Source organism: Pogona vitticeps, chromosome 1, assembly GCF_051106095.1.
Source record: "Pogona vitticeps strain Pit_001003342236 chromosome 1, PviZW2.1, whole genome shotgun sequence".
In the NCBI taxonomy this organism is placed as follows: Eukaryota; Metazoa; Chordata; class Lepidosauria; order Squamata; family Agamidae; genus Pogona; species Pogona vitticeps.
Window position 1 is genome coordinate 46,328,349 of NC_135783.1, and position 24,706 is coordinate 46,353,054.

The 24,706-nt window shown below is 40.9% G+C and overlaps 1 protein-coding gene across 8 annotated transcripts in view; it reads left to right on the forward strand.

Annotated features, from left to right (window-relative positions):
• The window catches only part of MDGA1 (MAM domain containing glycosylphosphatidylinositol anchor 1), a 379,759-nt gene that overhangs the window by 253,306 nt on the left and 101,747 nt on the right, over positions 1 to 24,706 (forward strand). For all 8 annotated transcript variants that reach the window (XR_013540404.1, XR_012084138.2, XM_078383035.1 and 5 more), the window contains exons 11-14: positions 3,868 to 4,045; positions 5,773 to 5,796; positions 17,832 to 17,984; positions 20,515 to 20,646. Coding sequence is in view for 6 of the 8 variants with exons in the window: in XM_078383035.1 (XP_078239161.1) it covers positions 3,868 to 4,045; positions 5,773 to 5,796; positions 17,832 to 17,984; positions 20,515 to 20,646 (487 nt within the window). In the remaining 2 variants the exon portion in view is untranslated. The remainder of the gene's footprint in view (positions 1 to 3,867; positions 4,046 to 5,772; positions 5,797 to 17,831; positions 17,985 to 20,514; positions 20,647 to 24,706) is intronic.

Sequence of the window (24,706 nt, forward strand, 5' to 3'; positions counted from 1 at the left end):
GCACATTTTGAAACAACCCTATCAGTTTGGGGCGTATCAGACGTCTCAGTGGATAGAGATTGTGAAACTATTACCCAATGGGACTTCAGATGCTCCTTTGTTCCTTGCGTCATATGAGCAAGCAAGTAAACAAGCTAGAAAATGAACTGAGAAACTAAAGTTAATAGTTTTGGAACAAGCCAGGCTACTAAGTCATGGTTTCAGTTCGGCTTAATAGCCTGGCTTGTTCCAAAGTCAATAAGCATAGTTTCCCAGTTGAGTTGTTGCAAGAAACAACAGTTAACAGAATTGCTACTGGATTGTTTGCGAAGAGCAGGTTGAAAGGACTGTGTATGCAACAGAGAGGCTTCTTCGTGTTTCAGCTTATTCAGCTGAGATGCTTATCCAAACACAGCCAACTTGTCTTGTCTACCGTTTGACATCTAAGGTGTCCTCTTCCCCCAGTATCTCTTTGCTATTATCGGATGTTTGCTCTTATGGCACAATGATCGCTCTCTTTCAGCAAACAATCTTAGAAAATAATGAGAGGTGTTATGAGATGGACATAATTCACATGAGAGACTAATAGGAAATACAGTACAAGCCGTTGAGTTTTCCAGGATAAAAATGCTACCATGTTTAGTAACATTGCAACTCTGAAAGATAAATGAAAAATAATATCAAGCAACAGTAATTGGCATTCCCAATTCATCCTTTCTACTCCCACCACTGTGTAGCATGTAGTAATAACAATCAGATGCCATTAAGTCAATTCCAACTTATAGTGAAACTTGTCAGAGCTTCCTAGGTAAAGAAATAGTTTACTATTTCCTTTTTCTGGAGGGAATTCTGGTACAGTGCAGCTTGTTCAAGGCTACTTAGGCTGGCTCTTCTTGGGGGGGGGCACAGTGGGAAAACTGAACTCCTCATCTCTGGCTATGCAAGTGAGTACCTAATTCACTGAGGTAGGATGTGCTCACATTTTAATGTCTCTCTTCCATTTTCTGTCCTGCACTAAAAATATTTACATTAACATGCATAATAATGCAAGAAAGCTTCCAAAGTATGCTTTGTGTCTTGTATCAAATGCCAACATGTTGATCTTTACTACCTATTTAGATGTCAGATGGCTTCCATGGACAGAGCATGGATATAGACAAACCATGTTGATTGTGTGTGCTTTGCTCCCTGGTAAGACAGAATCAACTCTGTAAATCATGTGGTTGTTACAAAGCACATTGCAATTTGTGAGCCACTTATACCACATATTTATAAGGAAACCAAGTTGACAGGATAAATTAATGTTACAAGTGTCATTGTACCAGCCATAGAGAAACAGTTGTGCTTAATCTTGAGACAGCTGCCGCCCTATCTAAAATATTTAGTTGAGAATTTCAAAATCTTAGTTCTTCTGTAAGGCCTCATGCTAATATGTTATATGTTGGTGTATGCATGGAGTTTTGCCCCTAAAAAGTGGAAGATGTTCTTGCTTTGTTGAGAGGACGAGACTTTCTAACAAACAGAAGGACTCACTGGTAAGGATGTCCTTTGAATTTGTACATGCATCCAGATAGGGCATAATAGTCACTAAAATTTACTGTTGTCATAACATTTTGTCCTTCTTCACTTTGTTATGTATACCTGTAAATGTAATACTGTAATACTCCAGTCAATACTCAGAATACGGCCTTAGGAATGGACCTCAACAGATGGGAAACCTTGACATCTGAGTGTTCAGCCTGGAGGCAGGTGGTGCATCACGGCCTCTCCGAATTTGAAGAGACCCTTGTCCAGCAGGCCAAGGCAAAGAGGCAGTCCCAAAACCAGCAAAATCAGGGAGCTGGGCAGGGGACAGATTGTATTTGTCTTCAGTGTGGAAGGGATTGTCACTCTCGAATTGGCGTTCTCAGCCACACTAGACGCTGTTCCAAGACCTCTATTCAGAGCATGTTACCATAGTCTCTTGAGACTGAAGGATGCCTACACAGAATCAGAATACATTCCTAGTACATGGAACGCTAGCCAAAAATAGTGGCAAATAGGGTCATGATAACATTATAGTTTAATGGATAGGTGAAAAGCTAATGAGAGTTTGATTTCATTCAAAGTCTCTGGCACTCGAAGAAGATGAGGAGAGGAAGGAAGGGGGAAAGAGCAGAAGAGAAACACAAAAGAGTGAGAGGGAGAAGAGGTCAAAAAAAGGAAAGGAGAGAGAGAGAGAGAGAGAAGGAACCACCACAGCCACAACATGTATTTGTAGTCTTTCCCACCTTTCTATGAGGTAAAATAGTGCAGGAAAGACAACAGATGAGGAAGATCTGCAGGGAGAGCTCCCAACCAATTGACAGCTCGCTTGACTGCTTGTGTGTATGTGTCAATAGTGTATGTGTTTCTGTCTGAGAGAGTGTATGTGAAAGGTAGTTTGGAGTGGGACCAAAGAAAGGGAAGAAAAGAGAGAGGAATGAAAAAGAGGGTGTAATTTGCCCCAGACAAAGAATGACTGATTGACTGAGAGGGTGGTGGAAATCACTCTGTTTATAATAAAACGGTGCTAAATAGGGCAGCATTAAGCAGGGTATTAATGTACATGAATACAAGAGACAAGTGTTTTGACACAATGTGTATCATTCAAATAAATTCATAACAGACTAATTTATTTGAATGATTCAAATAAATCCATAATTATTGACTATAGCACCCTGTTGAATATCAATTAATTAATTTCTTGCCAGCAATTCAAGTTTGTCTTATAGTGGCCCTTTCCTGGGTTTTCTGCATGTAGAGTATAGTGGTGCCTCACTTGACAATTTTAATTGGTGCCAAAAAAAACACATCACTATGGGAAAACATCGCTAAGCGAAACGCGTTTTCCCATAGAGATGCATTGAAAACCAAATAATCCATTCCAGTGGGAATGGATTGCCGTCCTTAAGTGAAAATCGCCCTAGGAAACATTGCTAAGCGAAACACGTTTCCCCAATTGAAATGCATTGAAACCTATTCAATGCATTTCAATGGGGGGGGGATTACAACAAATTCAAAAAGAGTCAGAACAAAGTCAAATTAGTTTAACAAAGGGTTTATTAAGTGCACTTATGATTTCAAGCATTCTAAACCTTTTTTAAACATTTTTAAACATTTAAAAGACAGCCAACACGAGGCTGTCAAAACCATTGTTAAGCGAAACAGAGGGACCCAAACTGTCATCGCTATGTGAAGCAAGGTCCCAAACATCACTATGCAAAAATCGCCCATAGGAAACATCATTAAACGGAGCGCAAGATCCCTCCGGAAAACTAATCGTTAGGCAATTACATCGTTAAACGAAGCAATCACTAAGCAAGGCACCACTGTACTCAGAAATAGTTTATATATCCCTCCTTCAGGAAGCCCTCTGGGACTATGTAGCTTGCCCTAAGCTATGCAGGCTGGCTCTTCTCCAGCAAGGCATAATGGGAGATCCCACTCCCAGCCCGTGTTCTGGCTCACTGAACTATCCAGCCAGCTCCGGTTGAATGTTACACAATATCAAATTCTAGCTCTGTCCTTTGTGAAACAATCCAGCTGCTAAGAATACAAAATTATCATATTCTCCCCACTTGAACTTTGACCCAGAGCCACATACAGCTTCCTCTCTCCCTATTAAAAAAAATCTGCATATGCTCTTAGCTTAAAACAAAGGCTGGAGACATGGTGTGTTTTTTTCAACTTCTGAGCTTCCCCGAATCCTGTTTCATATTTCAAGAACTAGCACTATGTGATACATGCAAGAAAATGCAAAATACCTCCAAACCTAGCAACGCATGGACTAGGTGGACTAGCCATAAGAGTCCTTCAGTCTTAAAACAGCAGTTTATGTTAACCGAGCCATGATTTATGTCTCAACAGCTCAATCACAGGGATTTGCCCCCCAAATCCATTTCTGTGCGAAAGATGGAAAAGGGTATGCTACAAGAGCACCTCTTGACTGACTTGAAGGTGCCTCAGAGCTACGAAGTTCGCCTAACACCCATAACCCGCTTTGGAACTGGGGATGCTGCTAGCCGAATCATCCACTATATAGAACGTAAGTGTCTCTTTACCTTCCGTGCTTGATTAGTTGTTAAGTTGTTGAAGTGCTGTCTACAAGCCAGGAATCAAGCTGAGCCCTTTTGAAGAGAAAACATTAGTAAGAGAAGAAAAAGAAAGGGAAGGGAAGGGAAGGGAAAGAGAAGGGGAATTCAAATGGCAGCCAGTTTCCCTGCTTCCCTCACTGCTGATTTGTCTGGCTGGAATGGCTTCAGAGAGAATGGCTGCAAACCCCTCCACATTGGATCAGCCTATCACACTGCCTCAACCAATGTAAATGCATTCAATTCCAAAAAAAAGTAGAAGCTCCAGCAGTGGAGGAAAAAATAATGTATTTTGTGGGGACAATTCTGGGCTCATTCTTATTGACTTTTACATAATGAAGTCAACATAAAATAATGTGAATCTGACTGACCCAGTCCTGGAGCATTTCCTGCATTATTTGTCAGTGTAATTGCACCGTAAATTATTTATATAGTTACAAGTGTATGATCTTACTAAGTGGTGGAGGAGGAATATCATGTGGTGCAAGTACTGGCTTTCAGTGTGTCTTGTGCGGCTTCCTCATTCTCTCTTTTTGGTGTCAGGGTGTCCAACAAAGTGTATGGAAGAAGATAGTGTTTTCTCTCATGGGATGGTTCCTAGTAGCATTTAGCTGTTTTTCAAAGTAGCACAAAAATAATTATTTCAGATAGTTTTACATAACAGGAAAGTGAAGATTTTTAAAAAGATAGCGATGTAAATCTGTTCCGCATCTATAACAACACAATTCAAGTATTGTAGTATTTTTTTAAGATTAACAGATTTATTTGGGTGTGAGCTTTTGTGAGTTAAATCTGCTTACTTGAACATATCAAAAGGAAACAGCTATTTTTAAAATTGTAACTATAAGTGTTTTAATTACTTATGGAAGCCTTTGAACTATAACTGTAACTCGCTGCTTTTTAAAAGAGATTTAATGTGACAAGCCAATCAAAGAATGGCAATGATGTTCTTATTAAAAGGGCTCAAAGTACTAAAGAGTTTTTGAACCCTTCCTTCAAGCCCTCTCCCATGAAACACACACCTTTTCCTGCCTAGAAGCATGAACTAGTCCACCTTAGCAGAGGGCTTCCTGAAGACAATAGGACTGCTTGTTTATGCCAGCAGAAATTCCTCAGCTCCAAAGTTGCCAATTAGCTTGTGTTAAGTTTGGTCAAGTGTCACCAAGCGTTAAGCCATGGGCTTCATTTTTACCTCAGCAGCTTCAAAGGACTACACCTTTGGAAGGAAATCAGTGTATCTCATTCTAATTGTGAAGCTATCACCTTGTTTTCTTTAGTCCTTGGTTTGACCTGAATTGTGCATCTGTGCTCTGAAGGTGTTTCTACCATTCACAACAGAAAAGTGTCCATCATCTGTTCTATCTTTTTACCTTAACTAGTTTTGTCTGTTAAAAAAAGAAAAAGGAAGAAAACTTTGGGCAAACATAGGAGGGCTGCCAATTGAGGGCAGTGTCACCTGGACCTGCTGTAGACTTTCCTAAATGAAGCAGTGGCACAGTAACACCCTCAGGTGGAAGGTCCCTTAGTCCCAGATTGTACTCCAAGGTGACAGGCTGACAAGGCATATGTGTGTGAAACAGACATCATAGAGAGAATTCAGACATTTCCCCCTTGTATCTTTATATGCAACAATATATATTTAATAATAATTTAAAATATCTGTTTCTGTTTCCTTTCCCAGCAATCAGCAGTCCCAGCCCAGTGGGTACGTACTGATGAGCTATGCTTTCTTGATTTTCCTCTTTTTTTTGCATATGTAATCCATGCTGTCTCTTCAGCTCAGAGTATAATTTTTGTTTGTTGTTCAGTCATTAAATCGTGTCCGACTCTTCATGACCCCATGGACCAGAGCACACTGGGCCCTCTTGTCTTCCACTGCCTCCAAGAGTTTGGTCAAATTCATGTTGGTAGCTTCAGTGACACTGCCCAACCATCTCGTCATCTGTCATCTCCTTCTCCTCTTACCTTCACACTTTCCTAACATCAGGGTCTTTTCCAGGGAGTCATCTCATGAGATGGCCAAAGTATTGGAGCCTCAGCTTCAGGATCTGTCCTTCCAGTGAGCACTTAAGGTTGATTTCCTTCAGAATGGATAGGTTTGATCTCCTTGCAATCCAGGGGACTCTCAAGAGCCTCCTCCAGCACCACAGTTCAGAAGCATGAATTCTTCAGTGGTCAGCCTTCCTTACGGTCCAGGGTGTAACACTACCAATCAAAAAAGTGCAATCCACCTGGAGAAAGGTCAGGAAGGGCCAGATGCAAATCAATCAATGAATTAATGACGTTTTCATATGCTAAATGTGCCGTGAATGTACAACTAAACCAATATAAGAATTCCCAGCTAAAGTTACAGCTTACTTATTTAAAAATATCTGGTGTAAAATTTATTTTTAGTATAGTTTACGTTTGTTGCAGATGTTTAGACAGGAACTTGCGTGTAGGTGTAGAAGAGAAATTCATAGAAGGGCAGAAACAACTGGTAACACCTATGAGCATATCGAATGCATAAGCATTTGGTAGCAAAGGATTTAGCTGGTTGAAAATCACAACAGGATGTAAAGAAAGAGGTGGTTTATAAAACATGTAGTTACTAGGCTGAAAATGATTTCAAGATTTCACAGCCCAGTTCTTTAGAGACGGTATCCCAGCCAAAGGGCAATGAAAAAACCACAATAGTATGGTCATAATAGAGCTTGCATGGGCCCAATTCTATTAGGAGGTCAATTTGTGGCTTGAAAACGTATCTCAAATCAATTTCTGTCCCATCTGATTGGCTTTGGGCCCAAAATACAAAATGAGTTGTAGATTTATAAAGCTATTGTGTTTAAAAAACAAAATGCACTGGTGTACAAAGGTAATTTGGAAAATAAGAAACCATGAAGAGGGGAGTAAACCTGCCAAATCTGGGACAGCTAACTTCAGGGGGTTGGCCACTAGACATATTTAAAGTTTGTTTGTTTAGAAAAACACACATATACACACAAAAGGCTAGTCTAGCAGGCCAAAACATTTTGTGTGCCATCTGATTCAATCTGTGCCCTGGACTCAGTCCAGTTGTAAATTCTCTTTACTTTGCTGTCAAACTGAATCTGTCTACTTTACTTTGATCTGGATCTCATACAAATCCATCTCAATCGGGCCGATTAGGTTTGGAATTTGTGATCTGTCCAAATTTGATGCATCAACCTACTACAGAGAACACAGAAAGCTGTGTTTGGGTCAGACTGTCCATCCAGTCGGAGGGTCCTTCGGGGCATGGCTTTCATCCTGTCTTATTCATCCATGTGGGAAGGGAGTCTAGCAATAGTGACATTTTCCATTTGTAATCCTACCATGTTTTCTTACTGCCTGTTCTGTCTTTTTCTGTTATTCACAGTTTTATTTTTTTAAAAAAAAAGATAAGTTATGGATGAAAAAATGAAGAGCATCACTATACATTTCAAATGGTATCAGTAGGAGCCCTGCATCTGGAAGCACCATAGAACTGTGGCTCTAACTGTGGCCATACTGATATTTCTGGGAAGCTCACCAGCTCAGGAAAAAAGAGATTCACCATCCATAGTTTGTTTTTTGTCTTGCACACTGCCTCTAAACTTAAAAGATACTGAATTTTCATCATCTTCATTAGCAACAATTAATATTTATAAAGTTCCTTCTATGCACTAGATGCTATAAAGTTCTAAATACTCTACTTGCTGCATACATTGCCTACAGGCTCATGATATAAACAACATGAAGCAAAACAGAAAGGGGTTCAGATTAAAAGAAAACTGCCTCTCACTCACTAAAGCCACCTATGCCAGAGCCCAAGTTACACAGAGAAGCCAAAACGTTTAGCCTTGGTACTCAGTGTTACAGTTCAGCTTTGTAATATTCTTACTCCTGTTTGCTGAATGATAAGTTCCCATCTTCAAAATGCTGGATTCTAAGTGTTTGTATTAAAGAGATTGGTTCTATCTCGTACATTTTCAAAACCTTATGACCATCTCAGCCATGGAATTGCAACCTGTAGTTAAAACTAACAGTTTATTCATTTAGAAAAGTGGGGGGAGAACTAGGGTTGAAGACAGAACTAGAAATATAGAGCACATTCCTCCTTGGGGCTGGCAATTAGTTTGTTGCTAGTTTTGAATATTTAAGACTTTGTGTAGATGAATAAATGATAAAGAAGGGAAATGATAATCAGCACAGGCATTTCATACTAAGACCCAGAATCAAAATGCTTTTGAATGCTATGAAATCTTTCTCACCTAAAAATGATTGTCACACAGACAGAGTTATTTAAGCAGTTCGGATTCTTTGGCTGCTTAAACTGTCTTATGGGCCAACTGTAGTCAGAATATAAAACAACCAACAGATACTGTGATTACTCTAAGTTGGCTGTTGTGTGATTTCTAACACTACCTAAAATTTGTATCTTCTAAGTAAACAAAATGGGACATGGTGGCGCTGCAGGTTAAACCACAAAGCCTCTGGGCTGCAAGGTTGAAAGATCAGCAGTTCAAATCCACACGATGGAGTGAGCTCCCGTCACTTGTCCCAGCTCCTACCAACCTAGTTCCCAGCTCCTGCCAACCTAGTTCAAAATCATGCAAAAATGCAAGTAGATAAATAGGTAATGGCGTTCTGTGTCTAGTTGCGCTGGCCACGTGACCATGGAAACTGTCTACAGACAAATGCTGGCTCTATGGCTTGGATACGGAGATGAGCACCACCCCCTAGAGTTGGACACAACTGGACAATTGTCAAGGGAAGCTTTACCTAAGTAAACAAAACAGCTGATACAGCAAAGCTTCCTTATCCATGCGGTATCAGTTCTAAGCCCACCACCACCAGATGCTGGAAAACATGGATTATAGCCAGCACTATTATAATAGCAAATGCTATACATAGAATGGTCTCATTGTTTAAAATATACATGGAGGGTTCTTTTAATATTTTTAATATTTTCAGAGTGTGGATAAGTGAATCAGCAGATACTGATCCCACAGATAAGGGGGCACCATTGCATATGTCAGGTTAGACCATTGGTCTGGTTTGCCCAGTGCTATCTAATGCAGAACCCTGAAGAGCAACATATGTGAACGACTGGTGCTGGCCATGGTGAGTGGAGATTTTTGAGAGTTGTGGCCCAAAAAACACACCCTTTCCTGAGTTCAAGTCTGATCTGACTGTGAGCACCCCACCAAGGTCTAGTGTAGACATTTTCTCCGGCAGTTCTACTATGCTGCGTGAGCTCCTTTTTTTGCTGAAAATCCCAAGAATTACACTTGAGATCATGGCCCCTGCTTCTGAACTGTTATTTCTGGCAAAGAGTTGAGTGTTTCCCCGTAATTATGTTCCCTTTTCTCAACTGGAAGGCTCTGCTACTTTTTTTTAACCACTTCTGATGAAATTCCCACAAGGAAATAGTAAAGAAAATGCTGGCATGATGCTCTGGGTTGTGCAAGTATATTCCCTCCAAGCGTAGTGTGGAGTAACAGTGCCACCTTGGTACTTTAACAGTATTTTCTTTCACTGTTCCATATATATTCATTGCCATATAATTTTCAAGAATTCCCCTACTGGAAAGCTTGTACAGTGGTGCCTCGCATTATGATGTTAATTCGTTCCAGCGAAATCGCTGTAGAACGAAAACATCGTAAAGCGAAATTTAAAAGCCCATAGGAACACATTAAAACCTGTTTAATGCATTCTGATGGGCTTAAAACTCACCATCCAGTGAAGCTCCTCCATAGCACAGCCATTTTCTCTGCCCGTGCAGCGAGGAATCCGTCCCAGAAAACAGCAGGCGGCCATGTTTTTTACCCGACAGGCATTTTGAAACCACTGATCAGCTGGCCGAAAATTGTTTTGTGAGAATCGGTTCCCAAAGCAGGGAACCGATCATCGCAAAGCGAAATTCCCCCATAGGGAACATCGTTTTGCGATCGCTTTTTCGATTACGAAAAGTTTGTCGTAATGCGATTTCATCGTTAAATGGGGTGCTTGTCTTGCGAGGCACCACTGTACTCAAACTGTCTTTCATTGTGAGGAATGCTTTCAGTTTATGTCTACAGACATGTATGCTGCTACTTCAGAACATGCCAGCATCCCTTTAACTCAGCCATTCTCAATGGGGGGCATTTGGCCCTCAGGGGGTCTCTGATATACATGAAGGGGGCCACAAACTGGAAGCAATTCTTCACACACCACCTTATAATGTTTGTTATGTGACTTAAACAATCCTGATTCAGCCTGTATTTCTTTTGTATTGTTTTTATAGCTGTGGCCAAAAAAGGTTGAGAATGGCCACTCTAACCGACTAGGAAAGGGGTATCCAGTCACATGTTAAGTATCTCCCTGCTTTCAAAGCAGACAGGACTATTTACCAAGCGCAAAATGACCCTCACAATTAGCTGTGTATTTGGCATAGAGTGGCTGACATTACCCTTCCAGATTCAAAGTATGCCTAGATGTTCTCAGTATGGTACAGCTATACAGTACACAATCTTTTTCTCTGCCATATTGACTTTTATTGCTGTAAACTGCCCTCAGAAACTATTTGGCCCTTGGATGGTGTAAGGGCGGAGCCAGTGATGAACATATAATAACAACAGATAACAGCAAATAAATATGCCGTCAGATCTTACCCTCAGATGTCTCTTCCTGCTGAGTTTTATTTTGTTCCAAAAGCGAAGCTCAGTTTCCTGACTTTTTATCGGCTGCATTTTAGCAACATCAGTGAGGTTTAAAATAACGGTGCACAAAACAGTTGCACACAAAATCAGACGTTCTAGGTAGGTGGCGGTTTTTCAAGCCCCATCTGGCCAGTCGTATGGCAAACGTTTAAGGTTCCCTGCGATTCTGACAATGTGTGTTTAAGGAGCCAAAGACAATTTCCCTTCTTATTTTTATCCTGAATGGGTCTGCTGAACACAGGGAGCCAGACACCAACCAGTTCAAATAGGAGAGAGAGACACCCTTGGATCTTCACATTTACTAAAAGCAGCCTTCAGAGGTTGCATGTCTTAGGGGAGGAATTGGGGAGAAAAAGATGAATAACTGCTTTCACTCCACCTCTTCATTCTGCTCAAAATTGCACACATACACATACACAAGGTGCTTTTTCTTCTCTGAATAGGGACCTGTTGTCACCTGAGCACTGGCCAAGCCCTCAGTTAGGCAGATAGGACATCCATGGAGACATGAGCCTAGTTGCCTTTCTGTGTCTAGAAGCTTCTGTGTGAAGGCAGATCTATGCCAGACTCTTTAGCTGTGATTAAGATATTCCTTTATATTATGTTCTTTTAAAGCACAATGTTAACCTCAAGACCCTTATAGACCAAAATTAATTTTATGAGCAAGTCTGGAATTCAGCCAGAATCTGATCCTTTAGCACACAAAGGCTGTGTGCAGAACATCTGTAGTGATCTTTCCTTCCTCCTATGCTAAATTCCATAATTGCTGTTTGTGGGAATTGGAGAGAGGGAGACTTTTGCTTATATGGGTGGAGGAGCTGCTATCACATACAGTTATCCAAAGTAAACCTTTGCCAGGAATGTCCCATTTTTTAGAATGAAAGGCAAAGATTAGATGATTAATGCTCATGGCAATCTGATCCAGGGACACATAATGTTGATTAATTTACAGGCTCAGAGAATCACTTACTATAATTATTTCTTCATGTATTTTCTCTTTGGCTAATAAGACGTTCATGCTTAATTTTATTAGGATGTGTCTGTGCAGTGGGGTTGTGTAATATTGTCTGCCCAAAGAGACTGTGGAGGAATAGGTAGAGGAGATGCTTACTTTATAAATATCTTGATATTACACAACCAACAAGCATGACCATAACAAACAAAATCTAATTCTGAGAAATAACTTGACTCCATTCCTGGTCTGACTTGCTCCCACGGTGGTCTCTTCACCTTCTTCTTCATTTTAAAATTGATTTAGCTTACCAACACTAATGCCCTGATCAAATCCCAGTTCTGTTGATTACATTCTGCCTCCTTAAATTCTTCCCTCTGTTTCATTTCTTAAACTTTTGATTAGTTTTCCTCTGGGTGTTTAAATAAGTACTTTCCAAAGAGACAATCACTGGATTAAATGCAATAGCAATATGCCTTGTCATACCAGTTGCTGGAGAACATGAGCAGCCGGGCTTCCTGTAGACCTTTGGTTGAACATCATGTGAACAGAATGCTGGACTAAATATTAGTCTGATCCAGAAAGGTTCCTGTTCTGCTCTTATACTATGAGTTTCTGATTTCCTTATTCAGTTGCTTCAGGGCTTCTATCCTAAGATGTGATCCTGAAAAATGCAGCTGAGAACATGAGGTGTACAAGCAGTCAGTTCAAACATGCCTTTAATGGGTGGTTTGGATGTATCTCTGCAGAGCCAGATTTGGCAATTTTGGCAAGAGACTTTTTTCCCCAATGCATTTCGCCTCTAGGTTTTGGTGCTTTCTAAATTTTGATAGCATGGGGCCTGAGTTATAGACCTGCATTTCTGCTCCCATAACCCAATCAGCAGGCAACAGGAGCTGCCAGTTTTGGCAGTGTTAAGTATTGTATGGTATGGCATGGGTGGGCCTGAAATAAAATCTCTTCCCCTACCATAGATAAAGTGTGAAGGAGATTTAATCCCTGAACAGATATGGGTGGCCTCAGTGCTGCCAGAGCTGACCATCTGTTCAATGCTGTGTCCTTTGTTCTTGATCCAATGTTGAGAGCACAGTTTTGTCCATACTGAGGATGGCTTGAGCCACGCGTGATGTGAAATAAATTCTCTAACCAGACAATGTCCAAGCTTCTTTGGTGATAATTCATTGCGGTATTTTAACGTTGACACATGTCCGCATGTTCCTTACTTGTTCCATACTGCATTTCAGCTCTTCATCCTTTCTTGTCTTATGTACAAGTCTGAACTGCCACATTCATATTTGTTCTAATTTGATTAGTTAATGAGTCCCTCACACTGATATGGAGGAGATGAATTCATTCATGGCAAATCCTGCTTTGCTAGTGAGGGAAAGGTGGGAAGTAGGAGTCGTTGAGCAACCTTCAAAAAGCCTTCCAGCTTCTGATGGTGTGCTTTCTTTCATGAGCTGGAATTGCGATTTCTCCTCTTAGAACCATCCAGCCACAGCAACCTCTGGCAATAATTAAGAAGTGGGTGGTGTCGAAAAATTACCAGGACTCATGCACACCAGCCTTTAATGCCATTCTCTGTAGCAGGACTGTGTGCGTGTCCGATCAGAGCTGCTGGAACTGGAGCCCAGCCATCTCATTCACATAACGTCTTGGAACGGCTGCTAAGCAGCTGCTGTCTTGCCTTGGTTCCCACTTCTCAGATCTGGACACAAGAAAGATCAAATAAACCACAAAGATACTTTACCGTGATTCCCACAGTCTCAGATCTCTTGCGTGCAGGTCTCGCTTCTCCTCCAGCTCCAGATGCTGGGCAGTCCCCAGCAGTCAGCCTCACAAACAGTGGCTAATTTGGATTAGGATGCTAATTAGAAATGAATGGGCTGCGTAGAGAGCACTTAGTCAGGGTTAATTAGCAGTTAAGTGGCCAGCCAAGCTCCCTTTGGCGGCAGTGGCTGTTCATTCACTCTCTCTTCTCCAGCCAGCTGAGCCTCCATGAGGCCCTTCATGCCCTCACATGCCGCCAAGGTTCACCAGAGACAGCCCTTTAGCCCTGTTCACTCAGCTGTTGCAAACCGTTCTTTTAGGTACGACCCTCGCTGTTGCTGGATAGATAGGACTCTGCACACCACACTAATGAATTCTTAGAAAAGGCGCATTTATTTCTTGGCCTAGCTTACTTTATATTTATTTTATTTTATTTATTTATCTGATTAAAATAATATAAATAAAAACAATTAATTAAATAATTAATTAATTAATTAAATAACTTTAAAATCCGTTCTGTGCCATTTATTGCAAATGGCTAAAAGTGAAAAAAGCAAACAAAAATTGAGAAAGAGAGAAATGTTATGAGTGAGGGATGCTCATGCGGATGATACCCATGTTGGATGGGTAGCTCACAGTTCAGAAGACAAAGTTGGGATCAAAGATAAACTTAGCAGATTGGAGAACTGGACCAAAACAAACAAAACACACTATAACAGGGAAGAATGTAAAGATCTAAATTTAGGCAGGAGAAATCAGATTCAGAAATGTAAGATAGGTGTCACTTAGCTTGGTAGTAGTATCTGAAAGTATCTAAAACTATTAGTTGATTACAAGCTGAACATGAGTCAGTAGTGTCACCTTGGAGGGAAAAAACAAATGCAATGCAGGGCTGCATCAACAGAAAGGTGGCGTTTAAATCGAAGTGGGTAATGGGACCACTTTATTCAAATCTCAGCTACAATGCTATGTCCAGTTCTGGCCACCAAAAGAGGAGGCAACAAGGATTGTAAACGTTCTGGAAACCAAGGCCTATGAGGAAATATTTAGGGAATTAAGTATGTTTAGCTTGGGGAAGAGAGGACTGGGTGACAAACTGATATTTTCCTTCAAATATTTGAAAGATTGCCACATGGAAGATGGGGAAAACTTGATTTCTGTAAGTTCAGAGGGTAGGACCCAAGCAGCTCTTAGCATTATCTGTGTGGCCTTTGGTCTTATTTCAAGAGTCCAAATCAGATGTCTATAAAAGTAATCTTTTATTTCCTGTAGCTTGGTGTGAGGGAAGGGGAATGGAAGGGAGAGAGATGGTGGGTACCAAAGGCTCACCTATATTTCTTCTCTGCAGTTTTCTGTTCCTGGATTTGGCCCCTTCTTCTGCTGGTATGTTCAGTATAAATCCAGCAGATTATATTGAAGATTTTGTTCCCTACTGAAAAAAAGTTTGTTCATTCCTCATGCAAAAATCAGCAAATATAGAACTACATACTGGAGTAACATATTGAGCCCAAGTAACAAAATTGGCCACATCTCCATCTGTGTCCTGTCTCTTTATGTTTTTGCATTTCTTTGTGTATCTTTTTCAAAATACAGTAGTTATCTTTAAATTTAAGACTCTTCTGCTGTACATCTCGTTTCCTTCTCATCTCCATTGCAGGAGATCCACTGTTATCCCCTGACATTTTCTAATTCTCGTATGTAATGTGAAACTTTCTCGCAGTTTTTGCATTATGGGGAAAATTTATTGGTGACAAGAGGATAAATGAAAATCACAATCCCAAAACAAGATTCCTACTAAGTTAACCTAATTGATGGCCTCATAATCTTTACAAAATCATTTAACTACCTTTAAGGATAAATTTTCCTGGTTGCTAAACTATTTTATTTAAACTATTTGGCATAGATTTGCAGCCGCCCTTCCTTCTGAATGAACTTTTATCTAGACTTTTTCAGTTTTCATCCACAACTGTATTTATGTATTTCCTTGTTTATAAACATCAGTGGTTGTTGTATTCACAGGAATATGAAAATATGGTAGAAGCAATGATGAATAAGCACACGTGATCTCTAGTACAGTGGAACCTCTACTTAAGAACGTCCCTACTTAAGAACAATCCAACTTAAGAACAGCTCCGTTCACTAAATTTTGCTTCTACTTGAGAACGGAGCTCCAAGATAAGAACGGGGGGAAAAAACTTTCCTGCCCTTTTTTAACCTTAGGTCATTTTAGGCAGATCTCTTAGATTTAAAAAAATTTCTCCCCCTAGTGGTAGAGTACGGATTAACCGGCTTTGCATTAGTTCCTATGAGAACGAATGCTTCAGCGTACAAACGTGCCTGTACATAAGGACAAAAAACAGCCGGAACGGATTAATCGGTTTTCAGTGCATTCCTATGGGAAATGCAGATTCAACATAAGAACTTTTCAACTTGAGAACCGCCTTCCAATACGGATTAAGTTCTTAAGTAGAGACCCCACTGTATATCTGTATTGGAACTTGCTAGTGTTCTTTAGTAGCTTCAGCATGGAAAAACTAAAGATGGCTTAGGAAAGAGGTTGCTTTCCAAAAGTTTTGGATTGCAGCCACCTTAATAGCTAAGCATTGTTTCCTGGGTCCATTGGACTACTTTCTTCTTAGGTTGAAACATTTTGCTACTCATCCAAGTTGCTTCCTCAGTCTGAGGACAGTTGGTATGAGAACCCTAATATATCCTCCACATTGGGTTCACTTCCCCCTGGCCTGAATAGGTTAGTTAGATGGACAAAAGACTGGGGGTGAGTGAAAATCCCACTTCTGCAGTCCTTCTCCACCCATTGTCATGGGTCCTTAATGGTCATTAACAGTGGTCTTTCTGGTGTGTGCGGTCCTGATCTTTCTGGAGAAGGGTGAAAGGGCAGCATGATAAATAGCAGACAGATTGTATCTGTTGTGTGAGGGATTTTCTATATGCGCATGTAAGGCCTCCCTGACCCCTCTCTCAAACTACCTATCTTCTCAGTCCAACATGAGTACATCTTGGTCATCAAATGAGTGTCCTTTGTTCTTCAAATGAAGGAACACTGCTGATTGTGGTCCTGCGCCATTGCCCTTCCTGTGCTGATCCATTCTCCTGTTTGGTGGCTGTTTGGTTTCTTCAGTGTAGCGCTCCAAACACTCCTCTTTGCATTGGACCGCATATACCATATTACTCATGTTGTGTTTTGGTGTCCGGTCTTTTGGGTGGATGAGTCTCTGCCTTAGTGTGTTTGTGGGTTTGAAGAGCACGGGTATGTGGTGTTTACCAAAAATCCTTTTGAGCTTTTCAGACACACCCACCATGTAAGGAATGACCAGATTCTTCCATCAGCTCTGGATCTCAGGCAGTTCCATTGTCCTGCTGGGTGCCAACACTGCCTTGTTAAAAGCCCATTTTGGATCTCCACAGGCCTTAAGGGCTATCTTCAGATATCTATCTTCCTTCTTGGCTTCTGTGGAGGTGATGATGTTTCTTCCTCTATGGTTTAGCATCCTGATGACCCCTAGTTTGTGTTGCGATGGGTGATGAGAGTCAAATGGAGGTACTGATCAACGTGTGTAGGTTTTCTGTAGATTTCTATTCCTAAGCTGTCGTTGGATCCTATGATGACTGCACAGTCTAGGAAAGCCAGCCAGTTGTCTTTGGTATCTCCCTGATGAACTTGATATTTGGGTGCACTGCCTGTATGTGGTCTGTGAAGGCCTGTACTTCCTGAATCTTGATCTTCATCCAGGTGTCATCCACACACCTGAACCAATGGTTCTGAGTGATCCCCTGGAAGATATTTAGTATCTTATTTTCCACTTCTTCCATGTATAAGTAGGCAACAATGGGTGACACTGGAGAATCCATGGCACAGCCATGTTTCTGTCTGTAAAGATTACCTTTGTAGGTGAAGTGAGTGGTGCTCAGACACAGGTCCAAGAGCAGGCATATCAGGTCCGGGTTGAGGCTGCTTCTGGTGGAGAGGGTGACCATTTGATGACCAAGATGTACTCATTTTGCCATGACTCCACTTCCAGATAACCACACCTGGATGATTGAGAATCTTCACAGATACTAAGCATTGTTTGTACTAACTAAGGCTTGTGGGAGTCATAGTCCAAGATATCTAGAGGGCACCAAATTTACCTTTAATCAGAAAATTGAAAAAATGCACACATTTGCTCTCAAGTTCCCCAATCCTTGCAGCATGGCCAACAGTGAGAAGGGGTTGTTCTTTCAGCAGACATCCAGGAATTGTTTTTTGCTTCCTGCATATCCCGTTGGACCAGGGAAGTTTGGAAGCCTTAATTGAACAGTTTTCCTTCCTGCATACAGGTAACACCTGCCACTTTGAGGATGAGAAAATATGTGGTTATACACAGGACACAACAGACAACTTTGACTGGATTCGTCAGAGTGGTCTAACCCACGATCCCAAGCGCTCGGCTAATACAGGCCCAACCATGGACTTCAGCGGGACACCAGAAGGTATATTTGATTCTAGCTTCTTGTCTCTGAGCTTTGCCAAGTTGTGCCTTCTGCGTTCTTCTATTTGTTACTCCCTCCTAATGGGGCTCTTGCAGGGAACGGGAAGTGAATGAGCAGGAGGAGTCTGTGTTGTCACTCAGAAATTCACCCCTCCATCATGACCTAGGAAGGAGCACTAGCCATTTGCCTCATCCACACACTCATCACCTCCCATTTTATGTACTTTTAAGGGATCCATTTCCTTCAGACATCCATATTCCAAACAGCTTGCCTCTCGTGTGAATGTTGCAGTATCAGTTGGGTCTTGAATAAGAAAGAGACAATCTCTCAATTTTGCATTTATTATAAGTTTATTTCTCTTCTAAATAGGTAGGGTGCACATTCGGCAATTTTTTCACGGATTAACTGACATGGACTGATTCAAGTGAGACAGCTTTTCCCAGCGTGGAGAGGACCACACTATACTCACTTGCCCTAAAGATGGTAGAGATTAGAAGTCCTTACAAAGAGAGCCAATCCTAGTTCAACATCAATGTGACTGAATACACAGGAATTCAAACATAGGTTTTTAACAGTTAAACACTCAAAGATCCAGGTGTGGATTGGTGGATAAATCTGTTGGTTTTTGGCTTCTCCCACATTTGAATCTTTATTCTCTCAAGCCCTTTCCATCCCAAATAGGAAGACATTTGTGTACCTCATTATTTAAAAAATGAGCTGAAATGGGATTCTCATCTATTCATAGTACTCTAAAGTTCAGGTTATTGTTTCTCCTTCCCTGTTTCATCCCTCCCCTCCCCCAAGGTTGAGACCCTAAGATTGTCTGGTAGCAAAAACCTATACCTGAGAAGCCCTGCTGTGGTGACATACAGAAGACAGAGAACCACTGCATCTAGATTTTAGAAGTCCTGCCAAAGCACAGTTTAGCTTTCAGTATCATAGGCCGCCCTTGGGACTTGGGCATAAAATAGATTATTTTTATAGACAGACAGACAGACAGACAGACAGACAGACAGACAGAAAGACAGACACACAAACACACACACACACACACACACACACACACACAGAGAGAGAGAGAGAGAGAGAGAGAGAGCCCTCTGTACTGAGTACTATGAACAGGCAGTAAATTGCATACTTCTTATTCAAATTAAATACCCAATTAAAACTCCCAATGCTTTCTTTAGGGAGAACCAGGGAGCATTGGTCCTTGTTACTGGTTAATTGCCTGCTGCCAAATGGCCTTGTTCCACTTTGAACTCATGGAGGAGAGGAGCCAGACAGAGGGAAGGAATTTTTTAAATGAGCAGACCAGCTTCTCACAGGACAGCCCACTGAAATTTCCAGTTCCTTGTGTCAGAATCTCCTAGGATGCAGTATTTTCAGCCTTTAAAGGGAGAGTGTAATGTTAGAAGTATTATAATGAACTAATAATTAATTTGAGAAGTAAGCAAGTAAGCCTAGCTCCTTATTATCCCTAGATCACCTCTTTTTCACCTAATGGATATAGCAATGGGCCATATGTGAAAAAACATTTGACCCTCCAAGTATTTGCATATGTTTTTCACCATTTTACCATTACCTGCTGGCTGGGACTTCTGGGAGTTGAGGTCTAAAATATCTGAACAGCCAAAGTCTCCCCATCCTTGCTGTGGCCATTTCTATCTTGGCTGCTCACATAGCCTTGTTCTTCTCTAGACGAAATAGAGAGAATGCTCTTAGGACTTCATTACATTCCACGGTACATTCTCATAACTTCCATATCCCTTAAGCTAGAAAAAAAATTTGCTCCATTACACATCACATTCAATGTCCATACCTCCAGTTTGGAAAGAGAGTTTTGGAGCTCAAATTTGTTCTTAGATCTTAAATTATTTAATGTCCCAAGCAGACGTGATCGCCTGTGCACCCCAAATCAAAAACCTTGCATGAAAAGCTGTTTTCTATCCATCAAAGTTGCTAGATTTATATGTTATACATTTTCTTTTAAGAGTATTTGGTCTACATTCCTTTATATGCTAATATATCTCCACAGCATTTGCTTTTAATATAGTATGCTGGAGGGGAGCAGTTGAATTCATTGGTGTCCTCCAGAGGTTCTTGGACTACAACTCCCAACTTTCCTCACCATTGCCTTTGAAGGCTATGGCTAATGGGAGTTTCAGCCCAACAATGTTTTCATCTATCCTTTCTGTAGAGCCAACCTAGTGAGGTCTTCTGCATTCTTTTCTTTTCTTATCATATTAAATTCATTCTACAGTCAGTTTTGTTCAGCTGTATTATGATAGTTTAGCTCTGCTGAATAGAAGATAAAAGAGTTATGATTTCTTTAGCCCATTAAATAAACATATGTAAAAATGGACCTGCACAGGAAGGCAAAATTCATAATGACACGCCTAGCCAGACTCTGTTAAATTTGTCTGGAAGCATCCTAAATGCTAGCTATAAGCTTATATTTCCCCACACTGCTGACTCAGAGGGCAATGTGAAAGTAATTACTTTTTCTTAACTTTGTTTCTTTGCTGTTCAGGCTACTACATGTTCATCGAAGCCTCTGCACCCCGAGTGAAGGATGACAAAGCCAGGTTAATCAGCCCCATGTACAACATGACATCCAGATTCTGCGTTTCCTTCTATTATCACATGTATGGGAAGCATATTGGTGAGTGGAATTCAAGGAGAACTACTGAATGGATGGTGAAAGAGCACATTGAGGCTCAGAGGAATGTTTTATTTACTGTGTTATTACAGTGGAATAATAAATACTCTGTAGTGTAGAGTGTGCCAGATTTGTTCTCTGTGGGTGACAGTCAGCAAGTGGCCACTTTATATCCTGGTGCTGATTTCTGCAAACTATGCTGTTTGAAAAGGGACACTGGAGTCAACTACTGAGTTGGAAATCCTTTGCCCTTATCTACATCTGAATGGCAACTCCCCACACTCCGCCCAACCTTTCATTGTTGCATGTAGAGATGGGGGTATTCAAATACGAATGTCCCCCCCACAGGTGCACATAACAAGGGTCCAGCCCCTTGGGGCCAGACCAACCACTCATGATTCCATCATTGCCACGAGCTCTGTGGAGCCTTCCTATTGCTCTGTTGCTTGCGGTAGATTAGCCAGTCCTGGCAGAAGGCGGGATGATGAACCTCTCTGCCAGGTCGCAGAGTGGCTAATCCGTCATGAGCAACAGAGAGATGGGAAGGCACTGCGGAGCTCACAGCAGTGACAGAATCATGAGTGGTCGGTCTGGCCCCAGGGAGGCGGACCCTCGTTATTTGCACCTCAGGAGGGGGATATTTGTATTCATATACGAATACCCCCATCTCTAGTTGCATGCATTAAATAGTGAAAAATGCCTTCAGGCAAGCAAATAATGTTTTTCTATAATACTCCACTACTGAACATGGTCAGCCAGCTTTGTGTTTATAGATTCTAAGCCTTTAGAATAGTGTCCCTGCATTTTTTTTCAGAGATATATTCTACAGTACGCCACAAGTGTTAGAAACGTGATCTTAGTTTAAACTTTGTAGCGAGAGTACAAATGTGCCATGGCAGTTGCAAACATCTGTGTAGCCACATCTTGCTATTCTCTCTGGGGTACAGGCTCACCAATTTCTGACCTCCTCTCTGCATGTTCTCGGAGAGTACAGAGTTACATTTCTTATACTCTCACATTTCTGCCACTTTTACTGAGATGTTGCCATAGGACAAGTTAGTAATTATTTTGTGAGTATACCTGTGTGTTGTGGATTGAAAAAAAATTCTAGTAGGATTGTTTAACCAGAGATAGTATACACATCAATAGGGACTCTCTGATTGCTATTTTGATTTTAGAGAGGATGAATAAGACCCAGGAATGTGGCAAAAATATTGTTTAGAAGAGGTTGCTTTTATGTAGCAAAGTCCTTTCACAAGACATTCATTCTCTCTCGCTCTCGCTCTCACACACACACTTACTTTACCCCTGTCTCTGCTGAGATGAAGTTGTAGCTCTCAGTGAATGTCACAGAAGTGCCTAATGAGTTTCCACATTCAGTCAAGGAGCAATTGCTAATTTGTCACCTCTTGATTATAATTTCATTAATTTGAATAATAAATGCACTCTTTCTGAAACCCGCTAAGTTATTAATCACCTGCTGGACTGGAGGCTCACTGAAAAATCAGGGCTCAGTCAGGAGTTTGTCTATCTGTTGGTAAATAGGGCTTGTGAACAGAGTTAATTAACATATTCCTCTCTCTGAAAACATCACATTTCATCAAGCTGGAAGGCAGTATTTTGTACCTCTTTACTCTTAGGAAGAAAGAGCAGAATTTTTCTAGGTGTAGGGTCACATCACCCTTTCCTTATTTACACTGTCCTAAGCAAGTGTTTCCCAATCTTGGATAACTCAGGTAATCTTTGACTACAACTCCCAGAAACCCCAGGCAACAGAGCTAGCCATGAAGGTTTGTGGGAATGGCAGTCCAAGAACACCTAGGTTACCCCGGTTGAGAACCACTGTCCTAGATAAATAATTTCTTCAGTGCAAGCTGCTTTTCTAAATACAATGCCTATCTGTAGTGTCAGTTAGACCATACTTCTCACTTTGAAGCCCTTGTTTTGGTCTACAAAGCAAGTGCCTGAGGTTCCCATGGATACCCTGTTGGTAGACAGTTTGTTCTCTCAAATATTGGGGAGGGGGGAGAGAAATGTATTTTGGTCCTTACCTTTTGTTATGAACGCCTTCTATGCTTGTCCAATGCAGGTCTCAGTCTGCAGATAGGACTGTCTTGTCTATACCTAGCTAATTATTACCTTGGCCACTCCTTCAGTTACATCTTTATCATTAATAAAAATCTCCCCCAAACAACTTCAGTGTGCCTACTATTGAAAAAGATTGCCTACTACAGAACGGCTCAGACTGTTTACATATCTTGTAGTACTTGCAGTGTTCAACTAGGGCTCGAGATCTGGATTTAGCCGTAAAACAGAGTGATCTTAGGCCGGCTACAGGCTCTCAGCCTCCCTTATTTCACAGGATTGCCATGCATACAGCCTTGAGGTCAGTGTAAGAAAAGCGGAGCATAAATGTAACAACGACAAATAAAAGGGAGCGTCAGAGATTCTGATGAGTCAGCCTTAGAGAGTGCTCAGTGCTATCATAATCAACCACTGGAGAATAGATCATCATTAGCATCACTGTCATCTTTGATGGTTCAAACACTGCACTAGTGATGATGACCTGAACACTGCTTAACACAGTTTGGGACAGACAAAATGTTAAGTTTTGATTTCAGCTCCTGAAAATTCCATGAAAACATTATGTGGGTACATTTGATTCATACCCAATCCCATTCATTTGTTATACTGTGCGTTCATATATTTTAACGCCCCTTAAGATTATGTTTTGTTTCTGAACTAGGACTTGGAGCAAATTTCTGCATCTTCTGGTTCCAACTGGCAGTTCCAAAGATCTGTTAAACCTGTGCAAGATGATTGAACTGCTTTGCTTTAATGTTCTGAGAGTTCTCATGAAATGTTCAGAGGGAAGAATAAATAGATTTTGAATTATTCAAAAACCAAACAAGGTAGAGAGATTCTGACTGCTTGGGAGGAATTAAAATAACCCCTTAATCATGTAATAAGGGGCATTAATGGGTCCATTCTCAAAACTAAATTCACATAGTTACATTTCTCTCCTTCCCTCCCTCTCCCTGTTTTTCTAGGTTGGATAGAGAATTCATTATAGCTTCTTTTTATAATTAAGCTTACTTCCATTTAGATTGTCAGAAATGATTTGTCCATTTGATTTGTCTTTGTCTTTATTTTATGATTTTCTGTTGTTTTGCTTTGTTGCTTAATGTGACAACCCCAGACCTACTGGAGTATGCCACACTATAATTATGCTGCCACCAACCATTCCCTATAAGGAGTCACACAGACCAGGAATGGATTTTACTAAACAAAAGAACAAGGTTTATTTAAATAACAAACAGGGTAGATAAAAAGATCAGGTAAATAAGAAACTGGAACGTGGCTTAGTCTCAATCATACATACAACAGTTTGGTTCACACAGAACACTTTAAAGTAACGCACAGACCCTGAACCTATCAGTTCTGGCTACCTAGAAAGAGACCTGAACCTATCAGGTATGTACTAACTGACACACAGTTGTACCCAGTCTGACACACAGACTCCAACTCTTCACTCTCCACACCGGCTCCAAACATATATACAGTACAGCTCCTCCCCCCTGATGTCCCGCCTTCCACTCCCCATAGGATGGAACTTTCCCTCCAAACCCATGACAGACAGGTACCATCAGTGCTGTATGTAACACTTAATTTCATCATTTGTTAACCACCCAGAATAGTGCATTGCATAGTGGTGTGGTACATTCATCCATCCATCAATCAATCAATCAATCTCTGTATTAGTGTTCCTAATAAGAAAAGATATTTCATGAAATAAATGAGATTGCATGAACATATGTTAGCTTGACTTGAGCACTTCTCAGCTTGCCTCTTGCTCAACAGTTGCCTGAAGTGATAAGTAAGAATGATTTGTGATAGCCATTTCACATACTCAAGTAATGGCTTCAATTATCATGAGATAAACATAACCTACACTAATTCTTGTTACAACATTATTATGTCCTATTATATTGCATTGTCTTAAAACAGTAAATACTATTCTATTCCATAAATGTGAGAGATACCGCTTTTTTAAAAATTGCCT